Source organism: Myripristis murdjan, chromosome 11, assembly GCF_902150065.1.
Source record: "Myripristis murdjan chromosome 11, fMyrMur1.1, whole genome shotgun sequence".
Lineage (NCBI taxonomy): Eukaryota > Metazoa > Chordata > Actinopteri > Holocentriformes > Holocentridae > Myripristis > Myripristis murdjan.
The window spans coordinates 21,302,289-21,320,272 of NC_043990.1; the positions used below are offsets into that span (position 1 = coordinate 21,302,289).

At 44.3% G+C, this 17,984-nt stretch overlaps 1 protein-coding gene across 1 annotated transcript; it reads right to left on the reverse strand.

Annotated features, from left to right (window-relative positions):
• Nucleotides 1–507: 507 nt before the first annotated feature.
• jazf1a (JAZF zinc finger 1a) lies at nt 508–13,860 on the reverse strand. Its single transcript, XM_030063656.1, has 5 exons — nt 13,556–13,860; nt 7,220–7,292; nt 3,820–4,016; nt 2,273–2,442; nt 508–1,927 (listed from the first exon to the last, which is right to left on the reverse strand). The coding sequence occupies exons 1-5, from the start codon at nt 13,668–13,670 to the stop codon at nt 1,751–1,753; spliced, it is 732 nt and encodes a 243-aa protein (XP_029919516.1). The 5' UTR covers nt 13,671–13,860; the 3' UTR covers nt 508–1,750.
• Nucleotides 13,861–17,984: the final 4,124 nt, after the last annotated feature.

Sequence of the window (17,984 nt, forward strand, 5' to 3'; positions counted from 1 at the left end):
ATGTTGGCCACCGCAACACTAGCCTACATGACGCACCGCCGCCCGCCATCCTGCTCCACAGGGGGTCGGGACTGGCAGCCTGGCACAGAAAGATGACAGATCAGAGAACTACGAAGCACTGGAACACAGAAGAATAACACTCTAGTCTGACTTGGATACTGCAGAAAGACTTGGCTACAAAGTAACACGCCCACATTCATACAAACATACATACACACAATGTACTGGAATGCTGTGGTCTACAACGCACACAAATGACAGGTTGTAGAGGGTAATCTCTTGAAAATACAAATCCACCCCCTCTTTCCCACATTCACACATATTTTTTTTCCCCTTAAACATAGAAAGCATGCATGAAACATTCAGTCGATGCAAATCTGCTGATCCACACATTTGGAGGCGCGATGAACTAGAAAATCATTGCCAAACGGTTTTGCGGCCTCCCGGGTGAAACCATTATGACAGTCTCTTTCCCACCCCTCCCACCCAATCCCCACCCCTCCCACCCCACCCCCCAACCCTTTCCTCAGGCACATGGTATGGTCAGTGTTTGGCAGTGGAGAGCTGTTGGCAACGATCATGGAAAAACAACAACAACAACAACAACAACAAAAAAGCTCTTGGCAACTTGAATACAGCATGATGCTTAACCTGCTTTCACAGCTAAGTCACTGGAACACAGCTCTGGCATTCTGGATGAAGAGTCCTATCTGGGAACACTGGGTAAACAAGTCATGGAAATGTGAAAGACATGGATCGCTCCCCGCCGGGATGAAGAAAATGTCTGGATGGACCGTTGGAGATGTGCATTACAGATGCTGGCCGTGTTCCAATACGTTCAACACTGCCCATCCTTCCCTGATCGCTGGTAAAGTATGACACAGCAGGATTCATAGAGCATCAACTCTAACGGTACATTAGCTCCTAAACTCTAAGAAAGTGGAGAGTGAAGAACGGAGCTCTAGTGATGGACAAACCTGGCCATCTCAGCAAATATGGAATGAAAGCAACACTTACTGATAACATAGAAAAAAGAAATATCTAAAAACATACAGAAAAAATATATAAAATAAAGCTTGAAAATAAAGTGTAACTATTTATGTATATGCTCATGAATACTTTTATATATTTTTATGTACACATACATATCTGTCTATTGTTTATATATCATATATCTATTTAGTTTAAAGTATAACTTAACTCTCGCGGGCTTTGCCCCCAGAAGTTACTGCAAAGGCACAGATCTAGGCTCAGTTAGACTATCTGCATCTACTCTCGGACAAATGGGGTGACTGCTGGGCTTAGATCAGCATCAGAAGTCAACTTCATCCCACTCACAGACAAGCAGGAAAAAGGGGCAGGGCTTGGTTGCGCTTCCTGTTTCACTTCTCCTCCTTTTTACGTTGCACCACTCTTCCTTCACTTTCATTTGTTTTTTGTCTTTTCTTTCTGTTTTGTTTTTTACAGTTAGCACCTTATGTCAGTTAAACAATATAAAAAAAATGATAGCATATACGAATGTGCAAATGTACAACATTAAAAACTACAACGATACATCATTCAAAAATAAAAGTGATATAACATGGATATAAACGATAGCACAAGCCAGAAAAAAAAGAAAACAAAAACTTAAAGCATGCACTTGATCCTTTAGTGTGTGGGAAGGGTATCAAAGGGTAGGGTAAGGAATGTTGGGGTAGGGCTATGTTTGGGGAGGTTGGTTGGTGCGGCCTGGCACGATCGTGGGACTCTAGCCTTGAATCTTGCGCAGGATCTCAGTGGAGACGGGCGGGTGGAAGTTAATAGTGTGGTGCCTCAGGCCCTGCGAGGTTTTGTAACTCTTGCCGCATCGGCATTTGAAGGGCTTCCTCACACGGATCTGGGTCCGGTGACCATTCTTGGCATGGTATTTGATACCGTTCACATTCTGAGGGAGGGAGGTGAGGAAGAAAGGGGAAGAGACAAAAAAGGGGAGATGGTTTAGTGAAATAGCAATGTTCTGAAATTGTCCATTAGAGGCACTTTGTCTGTGCTGAATAATGTCTTTACCAAACGCAGTAAAACTGAACCAAAGCAAATATGACTCAGTTTCCGATCACAATATTCTGGTTTTATGAAGTGCTTTTCATACATGACATCTGAACATGTGATTGCTACACAATACCTCCAGTGTGGAGGACATCACACACTTAATAAACTTGTGCCTTCTGTCTATGTGGCTAGAGGTGGGGACTGCCTCCTAGCTGCATGGCTAATGACTAATCTTCTATACCTTGTATCTCTTCTTGCAGCCTGGGACGGGACAGGCGAACGGCTTCTCCTCTCCCCCGTTCATGCACATGGAGCTGAGGATGGACTCGGAGCTGATGGCGCTCTCTGTGGTCCACGACTCATCGCTGTCCGACTCCTCGTAGTCTACTTCCTCCTCATCATACTCGCTGCCTGAGGGTGGCATTGAGACAGGGAGGAAAAAAATAATATTAGTCATTTAATATTATGAGGAGACGAAATGTGGAGAATGACATACCCAAATTGAGATCATGCTTCTGGAAATTCCCCTTAGGAACAGTGATGAGATGTGACTTATTTGCTAATACTTTCCCCACTATTCTGCTCTTACTGTCGCGTTAGCAGCTACCATGTTACTGGAAAGCACTGCTCAGACAAAGCAAAATAGCAGTAGTGTGCGTGTGCATGTGTGTGTGTGTCAAAAGGCGGGGGTTGGCACTAAGAAAGAGATCATTAAGTGGGAGTGATCCCCATTGCTCAGTCTGGAAAAAGTGCTTTGCTAAGTGCAGAACATTTTCCATTCAAACACATGCACGCACACATACACAGACACACACATACCACATTACTGAAATGTGCACGCACGCACACCGGCATAAGCAAAGACACGCACACACACACACACACACACATAAAGACACACTGACCCCCCACCATCTAACAGGAAATGCTGCACCTCAGCATGAGGAAATGGATGGCACCCTGGCACATGTTGAAAGAGGGTGTGTGTGTGTGTGTGAGAGAGAGAGTGTGTGTGTGTGTAGCTGGTATATAAGCCCAGACCTAACACTATGCTTGGAACCATTTGGGCTGGAATTGGACATCTGCTTCTGGGCTGTGCAACACACGGCCCCATGTGAACACACAGCGTGACAGCTGCTATGTAATTAGCAGAGTGTTGACTGGCCTGCTCACTGCAGGAGCCACCAAACCCAACACACAAACAAAACACACACACACATGCACACGGATGTACACACAGTGCTAGACATGGTTGGGTTAAAGGCCCTTTCCAGTTTCCATTCAGGGAAGCAGATTTTCCTCACGATTCAAAAATGAAGTTAAAGTTGGCATGACAAAGCTCCTCTATCCAGGCTCTTAGGAAATAAATGAGAACAAATGCTATATCATTAAAAGTAAATAGTTTGCGGTTTGTATTTATAGTTTGCATTACTGAAGAAGAAGTGAGTTGGCCCTTGCAGCAGATATTTAGAAGTCATGCTTTGAATTTTCCTCTTCTGATGTCATGTCAGCCACCATCTATGGAGTAACCAGCATTCCATTTAGGTTACTACTATCTTGATTTGCTCATCAGCAGAGTGACTGAATTTGCTGAACGAGCTCCCGGTGCTGCAAGAACTGCCAGTTCTTTCTGCTACAGGCAGTTGGGTTGATTTACATGACTGTGTTTTCACACCTCCATGCCCTACATTACACATGCAGACACACATACATGTAATAGATCTTTCTCCCTCTCAAACTAGGACAGACACACACACACACACACGCACACACACATAGCTGTCTTACCTGTGGGTGTGCTGCTGCGGAAGGAGGAGGAGGGGGTGATGGGAGGAGTGACAGGGGGCGTCAGGTTTCCGCTGGTGTGGCGAGGAGGCGTGGCCGTGCTGTTTCTGGACAAGCCCCCCGTGATGGACAGGGACAGTTTGGGCGTGGCCTTCTTCTTCATCGTCTCCTGCTCCCGGCGCGCTGCATCCGTCATGAACCTGACAAGTCAGTGAGGCAAAGTCCCAAATTCATCATGTTTCTGCTCGGGGGATGAATCTTTGGCTTAGTAGAGATTCAGTTCCAGTCACAGTTCACTAGTTGGCAGTTCAATTTAAGAGTGATTTTTCATGTAATTTTTTTTTCTTCTTCTTTTCAATTCAAGTTTGTCAACCATGATTCAAGTCGGCAATTCAATGCAGTACTTTTAGCCAGAATTTTATATCCATTAAATAACCACGCCGTAATGAAATAGTAATGAAATAATAGGGCATTTCTTCTGAAATGTGAAAATAAAATCAGAAAACAGAATCAGGTAAACTTTTTTAGAATTAAAAAAGCAGATTGACAAAAATGTTTCAGTTCACTATGTTAAATCAACACAATATAACATTTTTTTTTTTTTTTATGAATGACTCAACTCAAAGCTGCTGTTTTTATATCAACATATATATATAGGCATTAAGGATGCACAATATAGAAGTTTTGCCGATATCTGATATGCTGATATTTTCCAACTCTTTTGGCCAATGCCGATACCGATACTGATATATGCACATATTTTTTTCCACAAGTGTCTTGCAGAGGTATTCACATTTTATTATGCCTGCTCTTACTGTGAAGGCCCACTGGCAGATGCAGACATAAAGTGCTGTTCAAAATGTACACATTCACTGGGCAGAATAAGCTTATGCAAAACATGCCATATTTATTTTTATATAACATTTTCTTTCAAACAAAAATGTAAGATTCATCCTGCTGAAACAGGCTTCCATGATTCTCTCCCTGAGAAAATCCTGACAATAACCACACCCAGGGCGGCACATCAGAGGGCACAACTCTTCATTTCAGGCCGATATAATATTTCATTTCTAAAACCGACATCGACCGATGCAAATGTCATGCTGACATTATTGTGCATCCCTAACTGGCATACTGTCATACTGTAGATATTTCGCATTCATTTTTTCTGTCTCATTAAGTTTTGTTATTATTTTTCAAACCATACAAACACTGTAACCCATACTTTTCTCATATTTCTCATAACTCCTACTAAGCATGATCTGATGATAAAATTGTATGCCACATATGTTTATATAACCCCCTGTAACTTGCAATATTGTTTTTTATAGTGTTTTTTTTTTGTTTTGTTTTTTTTTAACTGCACCCTACTGCAATTTGCCACTGAAATGTGCATCATTAAGGCTTCAGCTTCTCTTACTATGGTTGCACTGGAGTCTGGCTGATAAGAGAGGGACAAATGAGTTGTTATGAGATCAAGTGGGTGAACTGCCGCTTCATACAGTCATCACAACATTGTGCAGTAAGTACATATTGCACTTACAACTAGGACTGCACTATATCTCATTACAGCATCAACACTGCAATGTGTGCATTTGCAACAGTTACACAACAGCAGGCTCAATGTCAAGTAAGGCAAATTAACTCAGAACAGGTCATGCTACAACTTTTTTGCTGCTTGATATAAAAGGAAAACTCGCAAGGTTCTCATTTTCCATGACTGATCTACAAGAAAAGTCTGTCTGATATAGCATCATTTAGTCCGATTAAAATGTTCTTGGATACAAGAAGTTTATTGCTTAGTGACACACAGGCTCTGCATGCACAGCAATCAGTTTGCTGTGTACTCTGGTGAAGGAGTGTACTTGATCTGTCTGTCAAACATCTGTCTGCAACTCTTCACCAGAGCACACAATGAAAATCACCTACAGCATCATACCAGTGATTCCAGTCATTATGTGGCTAATATATTGTCAAAAAAGGGATTAAGTCCTAGAACAAAGGCTAACAAGAGACCCATAAGTGCAACATAAAATCACATGTATTGATGTGTGAAAACTAAGGCTCACCTTTGCCCCATTTATTCGGTTTTCCCTTTAATTTTTTTCAAATCTGTACAGCGTTTGCTTTAATATAGCATGCTCCTCCACGGTGGTGATGTTATTCAGAAATAATGAAAGGGCTTTGGAAAAGTTTTACAAGGATTAAACCGTCATGACTTAACAATATACAATATAAAGCCGATTAACTGACCATGTTCATATCTGAAGGTGTCCTGTCAACAGTTTTACACCTCTGTTTTACAATGGCGGTCTATGGGGAAAATGTTTTTTGGGCTCTAGGTGATATTCCACTGGTAAAAAAATGGAAGCAAGACTGAGCAGCAGCCCCATGACCATGCCTAGGTCATACAATACGTCAATGTGTCAGACTCGCATTATTTTTTTCCCCATTTCCCACCTGCCTCTGGTTGGCTAAGCCTTACTCAAACCTCACCCTGTACCTAACCTTAACCGACCTAACCAATGGAGGCAACAAGTACTAGCCAGTCGGAGGCAAAGTAGGGCAGGTGTTCACGGAATGTGGGTCGGAAAAAAATAAGGCGTAATGACTCGCGTTCATGAAACCAGACGTGGAGGAGTCCAAGCTGAGATCTGAAAGGGTGACAGATGACAGACGGGGTGGGGGGGTGGGGGGGGTTGTCTTGCTAGAAGAGTATGGACTTTTAAAGTACCCAAATGATGAAAATTATAATTGTTAGCTGTATATCTGTACATGAATAACACACTGCAAATATCTGGTGAAATTTGCTGCATTTTTTCATATTTCTATATATGGCAGAAAAAAAAAATCAAATATTGCAATGCCTGTTTTTTCCAATCACACGCAGCCCTATTTACAACCTCGCTACTTAAACACTTAGCACAGAAAAGGCTCTCATTCTCAGTCTCTCTCACTTTTACCATTATCTTTATCATCGGCCACTTTCAGAGTGATTTAACAGAGGATTAAGTGGGACACGAGACATTGGTTCACCACACTCATCACAAACACACACACACACTCTCTCTCTCTCTCTTTCTCTAACTCTCTCTCACACACACACACACACATACACGCACCCTGTAATCCTGAGTGCTGGCTTCGGCTGAGCCATTACATGCAGGAGTCGAGAGTGATTGTCTTGTGTGGTTTTGTGCTCTGGTCTGTGGATGAGTCACTGCTGTGTCTATGGGAAGGGATCAGTCATCTAAGCTGTGCTCCGCAAGCCACACGCACAAACAGACACACAGACACACACACACACACACACACACACACACAGATCCACTTGTGGAGCAATGCTGCCCTCTACAGCTCGACACTTTCTGAAGTTTGTGTGTATGGGTGTGTGTGCAAGTACCTGTTGATGTAGCTTAGGGCCAGATAGGTGGGCTGCTGTTGCTCCTGCTTCTCCAAGACCCGCGGATCTGTGTCTGAGGGAGAGAGAGAGAGAGAGAGGGAGAGAGTAATGACCGCTCGAGGCTTCGCTGTGGAGGGAAAATGTGATGTGAATGCTCGTAGTATGTAGCTGAGTCATATACCTATTCTTCCTGCCAGACTGCCTGATAGATTACTGAAGCTTCTCACACTGCGCTCTCTGTATTAGCGCGTATTACTCCACAATCTCTGGGAGCTGGCATATACATTTCAAATGCTCTCATAAGTGGCGGATTATTGAGCCTCTGCCAGGGCCTTTTGAATTTACTACCAATGCTTTTCCCTAAGTGCCCCAAAGCTGCATAATCATCACTGGGGTCTGAATGTGGCAAAGAGGAAATTTATCCGAAAGGGGAGTGAAGAGTGAATGGGGGGCTGCAATGAATGTACACAGTGTGTTGCAGAAACACACACACACACATACATGCTTTTTCCAGCTGACTTGCTAAGTCAGTAACACTACAGTAGGCAACTTCCACTGCCTGAGGGAAGCAGTGTTAACTTCAAAAGCCCCCCACTCCCGCCCCCGTGAAAAACAGGAGTGAGTGTGTGCATGCATCTTGACCTGTATGAATGTGTGTGTGTGTGTGTGTGTGTGTGTGTGTGTGTGTGTGTGTGTGTGTGAGTGAGTGAGAAAGACTGCGGGTGGGGCATCTGTGAACCACCAGTGCCATCAAGTGCTCAAAAAGAGGAACATTCGAGGATCCAAACCAAAAAACTTGTGGGTTTGTGCCTACGGCCTGTTTGTCTGTGTATGTGTGTGTGTGTGTGTGTGTGTGTGTGTATGTGTGTGTGTGTGTGTGTGTGGGTATGTGTGTGTGTGTGAGAGAGTGAGTGCTTAGGCCTAATTACAGATGCATATATAATGGCTAGCAGATGTATTGCAATCCAAACCATTACAGCTAAGAACTGGATCATCTCTGTGTAATAATTACCAACACGCTCCTGGAAGCTCCTTCCAGTTTATGTGTGTGTGAGTGTGTGCGCGTGTGTGTTGGCCATCTCAGCTCTTTGGTTTTCAGGCTTTCACACCTCATAATTAAGAAAGAATGCAGACTTCCCACAGTGCAGGAGAACACCAAGAGACCAGCAAACAAGAAAACAGCCTGAAAAACACACGCAAACACACATTACTGCTGCAGAGACCAGAGTCCAATGCATGTGAGCACGCACAAAAACACACCAGTGCACACATGCAACACTGAAAAGGCTGGATCAGGGGACAGGATGGTAAGAGCACGCGTCCATGTGCACACACACACATCTGAGGTGGTCCACAGAGGTGGTCTTCAGCAGTCTTTTATAGCCGAGCTTTAATCATCCTACCTGCTGCTGAGATGTGGAGACCAGAGCTCAACACATGCATACATGCGCGCGCACACACACACAGAAAACCACACATAAGTCATGCTACACTGCTGGAAATGCTGGGACAATAGATGGAATAGAGCAATGTAACAGCATCTAAAAACCTGCAGGTAAACTTTGATTTTAACTAACTGAATCACCTCATCCATTAAAAACACCTCATTACATCATGATCAAGCCACATTGCACAATAACACAATAATGAACTTGTGCATCCAACTACCAATTCACAATATATCAGAGGCAAAGTAATGATGGTATTAAGTACACACTAAATGTCTAAAATGTAAAATATAATTATGTGAAGAAAAACACTACATTGTTGTTAGACCTACACAAACTGTAATGGCTGGATAACCAGACAGTAGTAGAGGTAAAGTGCCGTAGTTAATAACATGGGCTGTACATGGAGCTTGGGCTTCTGCTTTAAGATGAGGTAAGTGTAAGTGTGTGTGTGTGTGTGTGTGTATGTGCAGGGAGGAAGGGGGAGGCGGGGTGTCGGTGGAAATGGAGTAAGCCAGGTGCAGAGAGGGAGAGTGCTGCAGTAAATGTTCACTGGCTTTACGGCTTCCGCTCACCTAGCAGGACAGGAAGCCAACACACTGTTGACGCTGCTGCTGGAGCACAAACACACTCTCTCTCTCTCTCTCTCTTTCTCTCTCACACACACACACACACACACACACACACACACACACACACACACACACACAGTCAGTGGCATGTCCATCCAGTTTACATTTCACACAGTGAGTAACACAATCAGGCTACTCTGTGTGCTTGTGTGTGTGAGTGTGTGTGTGTGTGTGCTGCTTATTTGAGAAGTTTCAGGGGTCTATAAATATCTCCCTAATTAGCATTCCTGTCATTAACAGCAGCAACCAATCAGCAGCCACTCCACTCATTTCAACACAGGCATCCATCTCCCAGGAACAGGACACTACTGCCCCCTGCTGAACATACATGTACACAGCATGTGCATGTGGCCATGAGTAGGTGTAGGTGAAGGCGTGTGTGTGTGTGTGTGTGTGTGTGTGTTTATGTGTGCGTGCTTCAAAAACCAGGCTAAGAATGCATGGCTTGTTTTGCAGGCTGCTAATTAAGCCACAGAGAGCGTTTTAACGTGTTTCTAGAGCAGCAGGCCACCGGATGGAGGGAGCGCAGGGCGAGGGGGAGAGGGAGGGTTCTGGGTGGGGGGAAAAGGCTAAAACTTCTCTGTAATTACACTTCCCAGTGCTTGGTGGGGCACTCGGGCCCTCCGACTTCCGTAAAGGCATTCCGTGTGATTTTGAGTGAATGTGTATATGTGTGCATGTGTATGTGTGCGTTTGTATAGCATGAAAGAGAAGGTTTGCACAGTGTTCACTTTGGGATGCCAATCCACTAATTGCTCAGCTACACCCTGACAGGTCATGAACACTCACTCTCCCTTTCTCACACACACACACACAAACACACAAACACAACCCTGTCCATGTCACACCTCTGAGAGTAGGATTACTTACTCCAAAAAAAATGCAAAGGTCACATTCCAGTATTCACGCAATGCTTAATTTACTGTGCTTGATCTCTTTGTCTCAGTAACAAGTTTACAGTATAGAAACTCATATCCAGCGACAGTAAAAGGGGTTTCCTCTCTGTCACAGCCAATCAGGTAAAACCTGCATGACCATATTGCTTATCTACATGGCTTCTACTGTGATCCAGAGCAAACTGAAGGTAAGGTGAGGAAAGGTGGGAATGTAGATACTGGGATGCAGCCTAACCAGGCCTGTGGGCTGAATGACTAAGTCCCTAATAGTTATGTTTGCTCTCAGCGTGCTCCAGCAGAGCCTACATTCTAAAACAGTATGGGCCTGACGCCTCATGCAAACAGGAAGGATTACTTTGTGCCAGATGACTGCAGCCATGACTCCAGCTGTAAAACCAGCTGTAAGAAAAAATATCCAAGCTTATAGTGGAATAAATTTCAATCATTACCCTGTGCTCTTCCTCTCTTTTTTCCTCTTGCTCTCTCAAATTCCTTCCTTGCTCAGATTTCTTCCTCCCCGCCCCCCATCTTCCTCTCCCCGCCTGCGTCTCTCGGCTGAGGTCGAAGGCAGGTATGTGCTTGTGCAGGTGAGAAGAACAGAATGCTACCTTGCACACCAATAGACATGACTGACATCATTACATTCCTCAGCACTTACCTAGTCGCCGCACAAAGCCTTCCACAATAAATAAACACAACAAAATACAGGTCAGTGGGGGGATTTCCTTTTCGTATTCTGCTGCAATCTAAACAAGGGCAGGTTGTACTGAAACTCTGATATCACTTCTTCTAGGATTACACCAATGTTGAAAAAACAACACTTTACTCAATTTCACCATGGGAAGGGCCATTAAAGATTCACTGTTTTTTAAATTCTGCTTTCTGCAGCCATCCTAAGTCATTTGGGATAGTTAAGATGCATTTAGGAGGCCAATCCCAGGCAGACATGTCCTCATTTAACCAGGCAGCACATACAATATCCAACCACAAGAGGGCAGCACTGCCTGTGGCAATGACCATATTTTTCTAGCAGAGGACACCGCTGACATTTGCACCCTGACCTGAAATGCACTGGCTATATTTTATAGCCATTTATGTGCACTAGTACAATCTTTTACCACCTCTGAATTATCTGATTTATGGGTTTAATAACAGTTAGTGCCAGCTTTTTTCATAATCCATTTGCACCGTGCAGAGGGACAGACCACAATCAAGGCAAAGCAATCCATTATCTACAAAGCTGACATCTCACGTGATGAAGGAGCTGGTGGTATCAAATTAGCTTATCTTCTGATTGATTGTTGATCACACCACTGCACCACTTCAAAACCAAAGGAAGCCAAAGCCAAAAGCCACTATCCCCCCCAGCCGCCACCCTGTCCCACCGCATCCCAATCCCCTCCATCTGTCATGCTCAGCTCTGCGGTGGCTGATCTGAGAGCGGTATTGATTAAACCGTGTGCTGATGAGCAGCCTCTGTGAAGAGAGCAGAGGGGGAACTCATTAACCCCTGTGATCTGACTGGTGACCCCTATTCTGCTCAGCTGACTGCTGGGGTCAAAGGTCAAGCTACAAGCCAGATGGGGTGCATGTGTGTGCGTCTGTGTGTTCAGTTTGGATGAAGGGGAGGACAGTATCCATCCTTCTATTTCTATGAATAAATGCATAAATTAGTACTTACTGCTGGATTAGTGTGCTCATGGCTTAGGAACAGACTGGGTGATATGCCTTGTTTCCTTGTCACAGATAGTAATGTAAAATACAATCACATGGCTACTCAAAAGCACACAGCAGGTGGTCTTACTTTCCCTCTTTGGTTAATTTGGAGGTGAGCCATGAAGCATATGGTATAACGATGAGTGGTCTATATATCCCCCATCCCCTTCACTCCGCTTCTTCTTAAACCACACACACTCACGAAAAGCAGCCCCTTTAAAATATTAGTGCACCTATGCTGTCCTGAGGCACTCTGACATCATGTCGGGTATCATCACACCCACAGCTGGCTGCTTGGGAGAGTCCTTTGTTAGTGAGACAGCAGGTGTGCTCTCCCTCGGCCAATAATCTGCCCTCAGCCCCTTCAGTGACAGCCAGTTGCCATGGCGACTGGCTCAGTGAATCATCCATTTATACCCCCTCCACACACCCTTCCTCCTAGACTCCTGAGGATGGATACATGCCACTAATAATTATTAGCCCAAATCAACTTTGTCACTCATTATGTAATGCTGTGCTCCATTTTAATGGTTAACAATTCTTGAAATTAACAGTATAACCTGCTATGGTGGATTAAAGACAAATCCATCAACTGATGGATTTGTCTGTGATTTGGCTCTAGATATTAATTTGTTAGCACAACTGAAAAACAATATCAGATTTATCCCTGAGCTGTCACATGACAATACTATACAATAGACAGTGATGTAGTGATAGTAGTGTAGATAACTATGACCTCCAATCAGTGATCAACAACCACTAATGCAAACAAATTAAATTACATATTCAGAAAATAATTAATAATATTACGTTTTAAAATACCACATCTTCATGTATGTCACAAGCTTTACATACATCTTACTATGGTGTATGCTCTTACTTTAATATTATAAAAACTTTAGTCATCCTAACGTGAGTTTAAGTGACTTTAAGGGGATTAGCATCCCCTATACCCCTAGTAACAGGTTAACAGATTTGATGACCAAACTGCAGCAATGCAACAAGTTGGCATGTGCAAAGGGGCAAAAAATCACAGTGCACGAGAATTAAAGCAAAACAGGATTAACCGTGTCATTGCACAAGTGGCACATCTGCATTCTATTAACATAGTGTCAATGCAATTAAGTGAAACCGGCATTGTCAGGAAGAGCTGCAAAAGGTGATGTGTTGATGCGTTGAGACACCTGAGGTAACAAAAGCGATAAACTTGCATAGCAGCCCAATACACAAGTGGTGTGAAAGCAGCCCGTCTGCAGCGCAGCGACACGGGCCTGCAGACGTAAACACTGACTCGTCTGTGTCGTTAGCACTGAAGCCGCTGCCTGCTGCTCGGGATGCTAGTTTCACCTATGATGAGACCTATGCGGCCCGTCGCTGACGAGTTACCGCTGCAATGGGATAACTATCGTAATGCAAAGCAAAACACGCCACTCCATCTCTTTCACTCACAACTTCCAGCTATACTCTAAAAAAAGTGTGCGCTTCGTGTCGTTAGTGAGCAGAAAATGCGGCGAGCCTCGACGGAGAGCAAGCGGCAGGCATAGCGGAATGCAAGGCGAGCCTGTCGGTGCTAGCTAACTAGCTAGGGCGTTAGCTAACACCCGCTAGCTGGTTAGCTCCGGCTCCCTGTCTGCCCCGACTCACCGATGTGATTGTCCTCGATGTGGACGATGAGCTCGGCCAGAGACTCGAACTGGAGACCGCAGCTCCCGAACCTGCAGGAATTAGAGAAGAAAGATGCAGCGGCGATGCCCGTCATATTTTTCTAGCTGGTGCATTCACCGGGGGGGTCCGGGAGCCGGGGCGGTGAACGAGGAGGCAGAGGCTTCGGGTCCGGGGTGGGAATGGGGCAGAGCGGGGAGCGGCGGAGCAGACACCGGGCGGCCAGACAGGACAGCGGCGGACGCAGCTGGGAGGCAGGCGGGACGGTGGGGGCGGGGAGGGCTGAGAGCAGGAGGGCCGGCTGATAGCAGCTGACGTCACGGCCAGTCTACCTGTTGTTATCGGTACCTCCGAGACTGCAGGAGCTATATGGGATGTGGATAGGATAAGTGCTCTCACACACACGCAGTCATTTAAAGTTAAACGTGATGTGCATTCATTTGGGAATGAATATAGTAATTTAAAGGGATAACATCATGCAAATAAGCCAAAAATGGGGGCATTTTACGCTGCAGAGAATCATCATCTTCTCCACAATTTTTCTGCCTTCCTACACACTGAGGAGTCCAGGCCTCTCTGAAAGGAATGTATAAAAGAATAAAAATATAAAGATAGCCACAGGCAGCAATTAATGGGGTCCAATCATAAGCAATCCTCAAGTAAAGGTAAACTTGTGAACTTGACATGTGAGGTTGAATTTTAATTAGAATGCCTGCTGTTTTAAGAGGTTCAAAGGAACAATGCCTCCACATCAGCCGTAGGTTAAAAAGCATTGATATGCAAGATTTGAGCTTACAAGCCTACAGCTGAGAGATCAGCACTCTATCCATTGCACTATTGAGTCAGCTCTGGTGGTGCAGTGGGTCCCATGCACTTCCAATTGCAGGGATGGTGTGAGCTGTCTGCACAGAGGTACCAGCCATTCTGTGCTTGGATCACTAATAATCTACACAATCAAAATAAAGCACCAACACCTGCAGTTGGATCCCCAAAGACAGATATAAAAAAAATTATAAATATCTTTATAAAATTTCTTGCCTTTGTGGTGACTACAGCTGCCTATGCTGTGATCACTCTCTGACTGGGTTGTGATTGGTAGCCATGGTGACTGAGGAGGATCAATTTGTTACCCCACTGTAAGCTTCCCCCAAGGATGCATAGATTGGCACCCCTGGGACAGCACCTGGCAGAGATTGTTCCAGGAAGATCAGACACATCTCGGTTGCTGGACAATGTGGCACTTTCCTCACCAAGAAGACAACATGTCCTGATCTGGTCAGATGAAAAGTGGGTGGCTTAACATTCATCTAGCACCCACTGAGGAGGGCAGGAAAAGGTCCATCCACATGATGATCAAGCTGTGGAAAGAACAGATTTTGACAAATGGAATACTTTGTTTTCAAGGAGTTGTCTTTTTGTTGTTGTTTGTTCCTTCTCTCAGCACCCTCGCCATAGCAAACAGCTGCTGGATTAAAAACCTTTCCAGGCATCCATTTTCAGTTAGGTGTTTACACGGCACAAAGTTTGTGATTGTTTTCATATTGAATGGAACTTGTGAATGTCAGATTCTGTTCCCTGGGCTAAAGTATGAAATATCCATCATTGGTATTGGTATGTTGCTAGGGTGTATCCAGATTTTTACAAGATTTATAAAACATTCACTCTTGCATCAGTGGTTCAGCCTCAAAACAGACCTCAATGGATTTGTTTGAATTCTGAGAATCAGATTGTTTGCAGTTTTGGCAACTCTGCTGTTTTGAAATGACTCTCCATCTCTTCATCACTGGCAAGCACTGCATTTGATTCAAAATTTTAGGCTAAATAAATAGGGTGTGGTCACCCTACAAGTGCTCACGTGTATGTGCATGAGCAAGTGCATGTATGTGTGTGTGTGTGTGTGTGTGTGTGTGTGAGTGAGAGAGAGAGAGAGAGAGAGAGAGAGAGTATTAAACCTATAGCATATCCCATGTACAACTGAATTAGTAAAATCTATAGAGTTTACTGAAAAATGTTTCCTCATAATGTCTGAGTGAGGAAGAGGAGAGAACTCTACCACATGTGTTTTGGGTGGGTGGGTGCTGAGGGGGGCTTGTTTAGATGTATTTGTGTGGACCAGCCTTTCAGAAACCACTGTTCTTGTGCGGACATTATGGGTGGTCCTCACAAAGGAAAAAGGTTAGTTTTGGCTCATTGGTTAAGGTTAGGATTAAGGTTCCCCCACTTGATAAGCAGTCTGAGCTGTGCTCCCCGATAGGGTTGGGCGCAGAGACAGCATTGACTGTCAGTTAACTTGCCTTCTAGCGATTTAGAAGAATAAACCTTGTAGCACTGTCTGACTGCTGATTGTCTCCATGCAATATTTTTTGTACAAGTTAGGGATATTTCTTAAATTTACATCATTTAAAGGTTGGCTGACACACCTCTATCCATAGGAAAACAAAGGCACAGGCAGCGCAGGGTGGTTTTACTGCTGATCATGTGTAGGCAGCATTAAGATTAGAATTAGAGTCAGGGTAAGGTTAGGGTCAGGCATAAGTTGGTTATGGCTAAGATTAGAGAAAAGCTGTAGAGAATGAATGTATGTCAAAACAATGTCCCCACAAAGATAGCAATACCAACGTGTGTGTGTGTGTGTGTGTGTGTGTATGGTTCCCAGAGAGAGAGGAGAATGTCCTTAAATCACTGGAGCTGGCTAACCAGGGCTGGTTGGTTTGTATTGGAGCTGTTAATCGAGCGTTAAAATGGCTGTCATAAACCACTGACCAGTGACTTCAGCAAACAACCTTAAGACCAGGGAATGCACTCGCTCTTGTTCTGACCGCCCTCTGTCCATCCAAGCATGTGAAAACACAAACACACACACAGACAAAACATTAAATACTCTGACCCACTGCAGCACGTACGCATTCAAACTAGCGACCGGTGCAGCACGCAAACAACATGACATCACCAGCTGCCCCTCACACACGTACAGTATAGAAATTCAGTGACTTCACCAACACAGCACAGATGTTCTCTCTTACACACAGAAAGCATTCAGACACACACTCAACATAAACACACTCATTACACACACATGGAGCATCAGCACTGTGACAGTGACGCAGTTCCTAACACCATTACGTAAATGAGAAGTGTTAGCATCTGTTGTTAAAGGGGGAAGAAACAGAGAGAGAGGGAGAGAGAGAGAGAAAGAGAGAGAAGGAGTTGGGGGGGGGTTGAGTCTATGGTGCATGACATCATCTGATCTATTAGGTCACTGTCTGTGGGTGGCGCGCCAGATTATGGTGTGGGATAGATTACAGAGTAGTATGGATTATCTGATTATCTGTGAAGAGGGTTCATGGTCCTATTCAGTAAGGACAGACAGCATCTACCCAGTAGAGGCATGTAGTGGCCAATACACACACACACACACACACACACACACCGGAATGCAGATTTCAAGATCTACATGTGACCGGTGTTGGGTATAAATTTAAATGTAACCCTTGCATTACATAATCATTGTACAAAAATAAATCAGCAACTCTAACAATGATACTCAGACTACTCTTCCAAAAGTATGCAACTTGATTCCAGTTTCTTTTTTTTCCCTGGAGATTAAAGTTACATCTGGTATTACTCTGTGATAGATTCTCAGTAATCCAGGTCATGGTTATCCGAGAAGAGCTGAATCGAGGGCAACTGGACTTGTTTGTAGATTCCTGAAGACATTTCATTTCTCATCCAAGATGTTCTGACTGACAGGTGGGGAGTCCCAGGTATTTAACCTGTGTGAGGACATTATCCAGGTCACTCATACAACTGTCACTGCTCCATCACTACTCTGTAATTCACCGATATGAAATGGCAGATGTTACCACATATCAAAAGTGTTTACTACAGTTTGAAACAGTCAGCTGAAATTTATGCAGCCTACCCACAGAGAGGTGATGCTGCAGGGGGAGTGAGGTCAGTGAGTTTCTTTGACCTTTGACCTAAAACATTATTTACAGGCAAGGTGACATCAGTCCCTTGGTGAGCAGGCCAGAGCTCCCATTTTAGCTGTTAAAAGCCAAGCCAAGGTGAAGATGCCAGATGCTAATGGGTGGTAATAGCCATTGAGTTATGTAGGTGGTTGTAATGTGGGTGGCACTCTCGGCTGCAGGGCACTCGTCTGAGACTTTCTGGCTGCTGTCATACATTTAGTGTGATTATCTTACTCTCAGGGTCTTAGTTTACACAGGCACGCAAACACAAGCACGCGCACACATGTACACACATGTACACACACACGCACACACACACACACACACACACACACACACACACACACACACACACACTATAAAATGTCCCGTATCTTCCCTGCAAAGACAGCTCGGTGATTCACATCCATATGGGGAAAAGCAACACAGTGTGACATCAT

Bases quoted from the DNA above. Each gene is read 5' to 3' on its own strand.
- jazf1a (XM_030063656.1), bottom strand. From the start codon at position 13,670: ATGACGGGCATCGCCGCTGCATCTTTCTTCTCTAATTCCTGCAGGTTC. The intron at 2,443-3,819 runs GTAAGACAGCTA...TGCCACCCTCAG, and splicing joins CCGCAGCAGCACACCCACAG to GCAGCGAGTATGATGAGGAG. The intron at 1,928-2,272 runs GTATAGAAGATT...TCCCTCCCTCAG, and splicing joins GCTGCAAGAAGAGATACAAG to AATGTGAACGGTATCAAATA.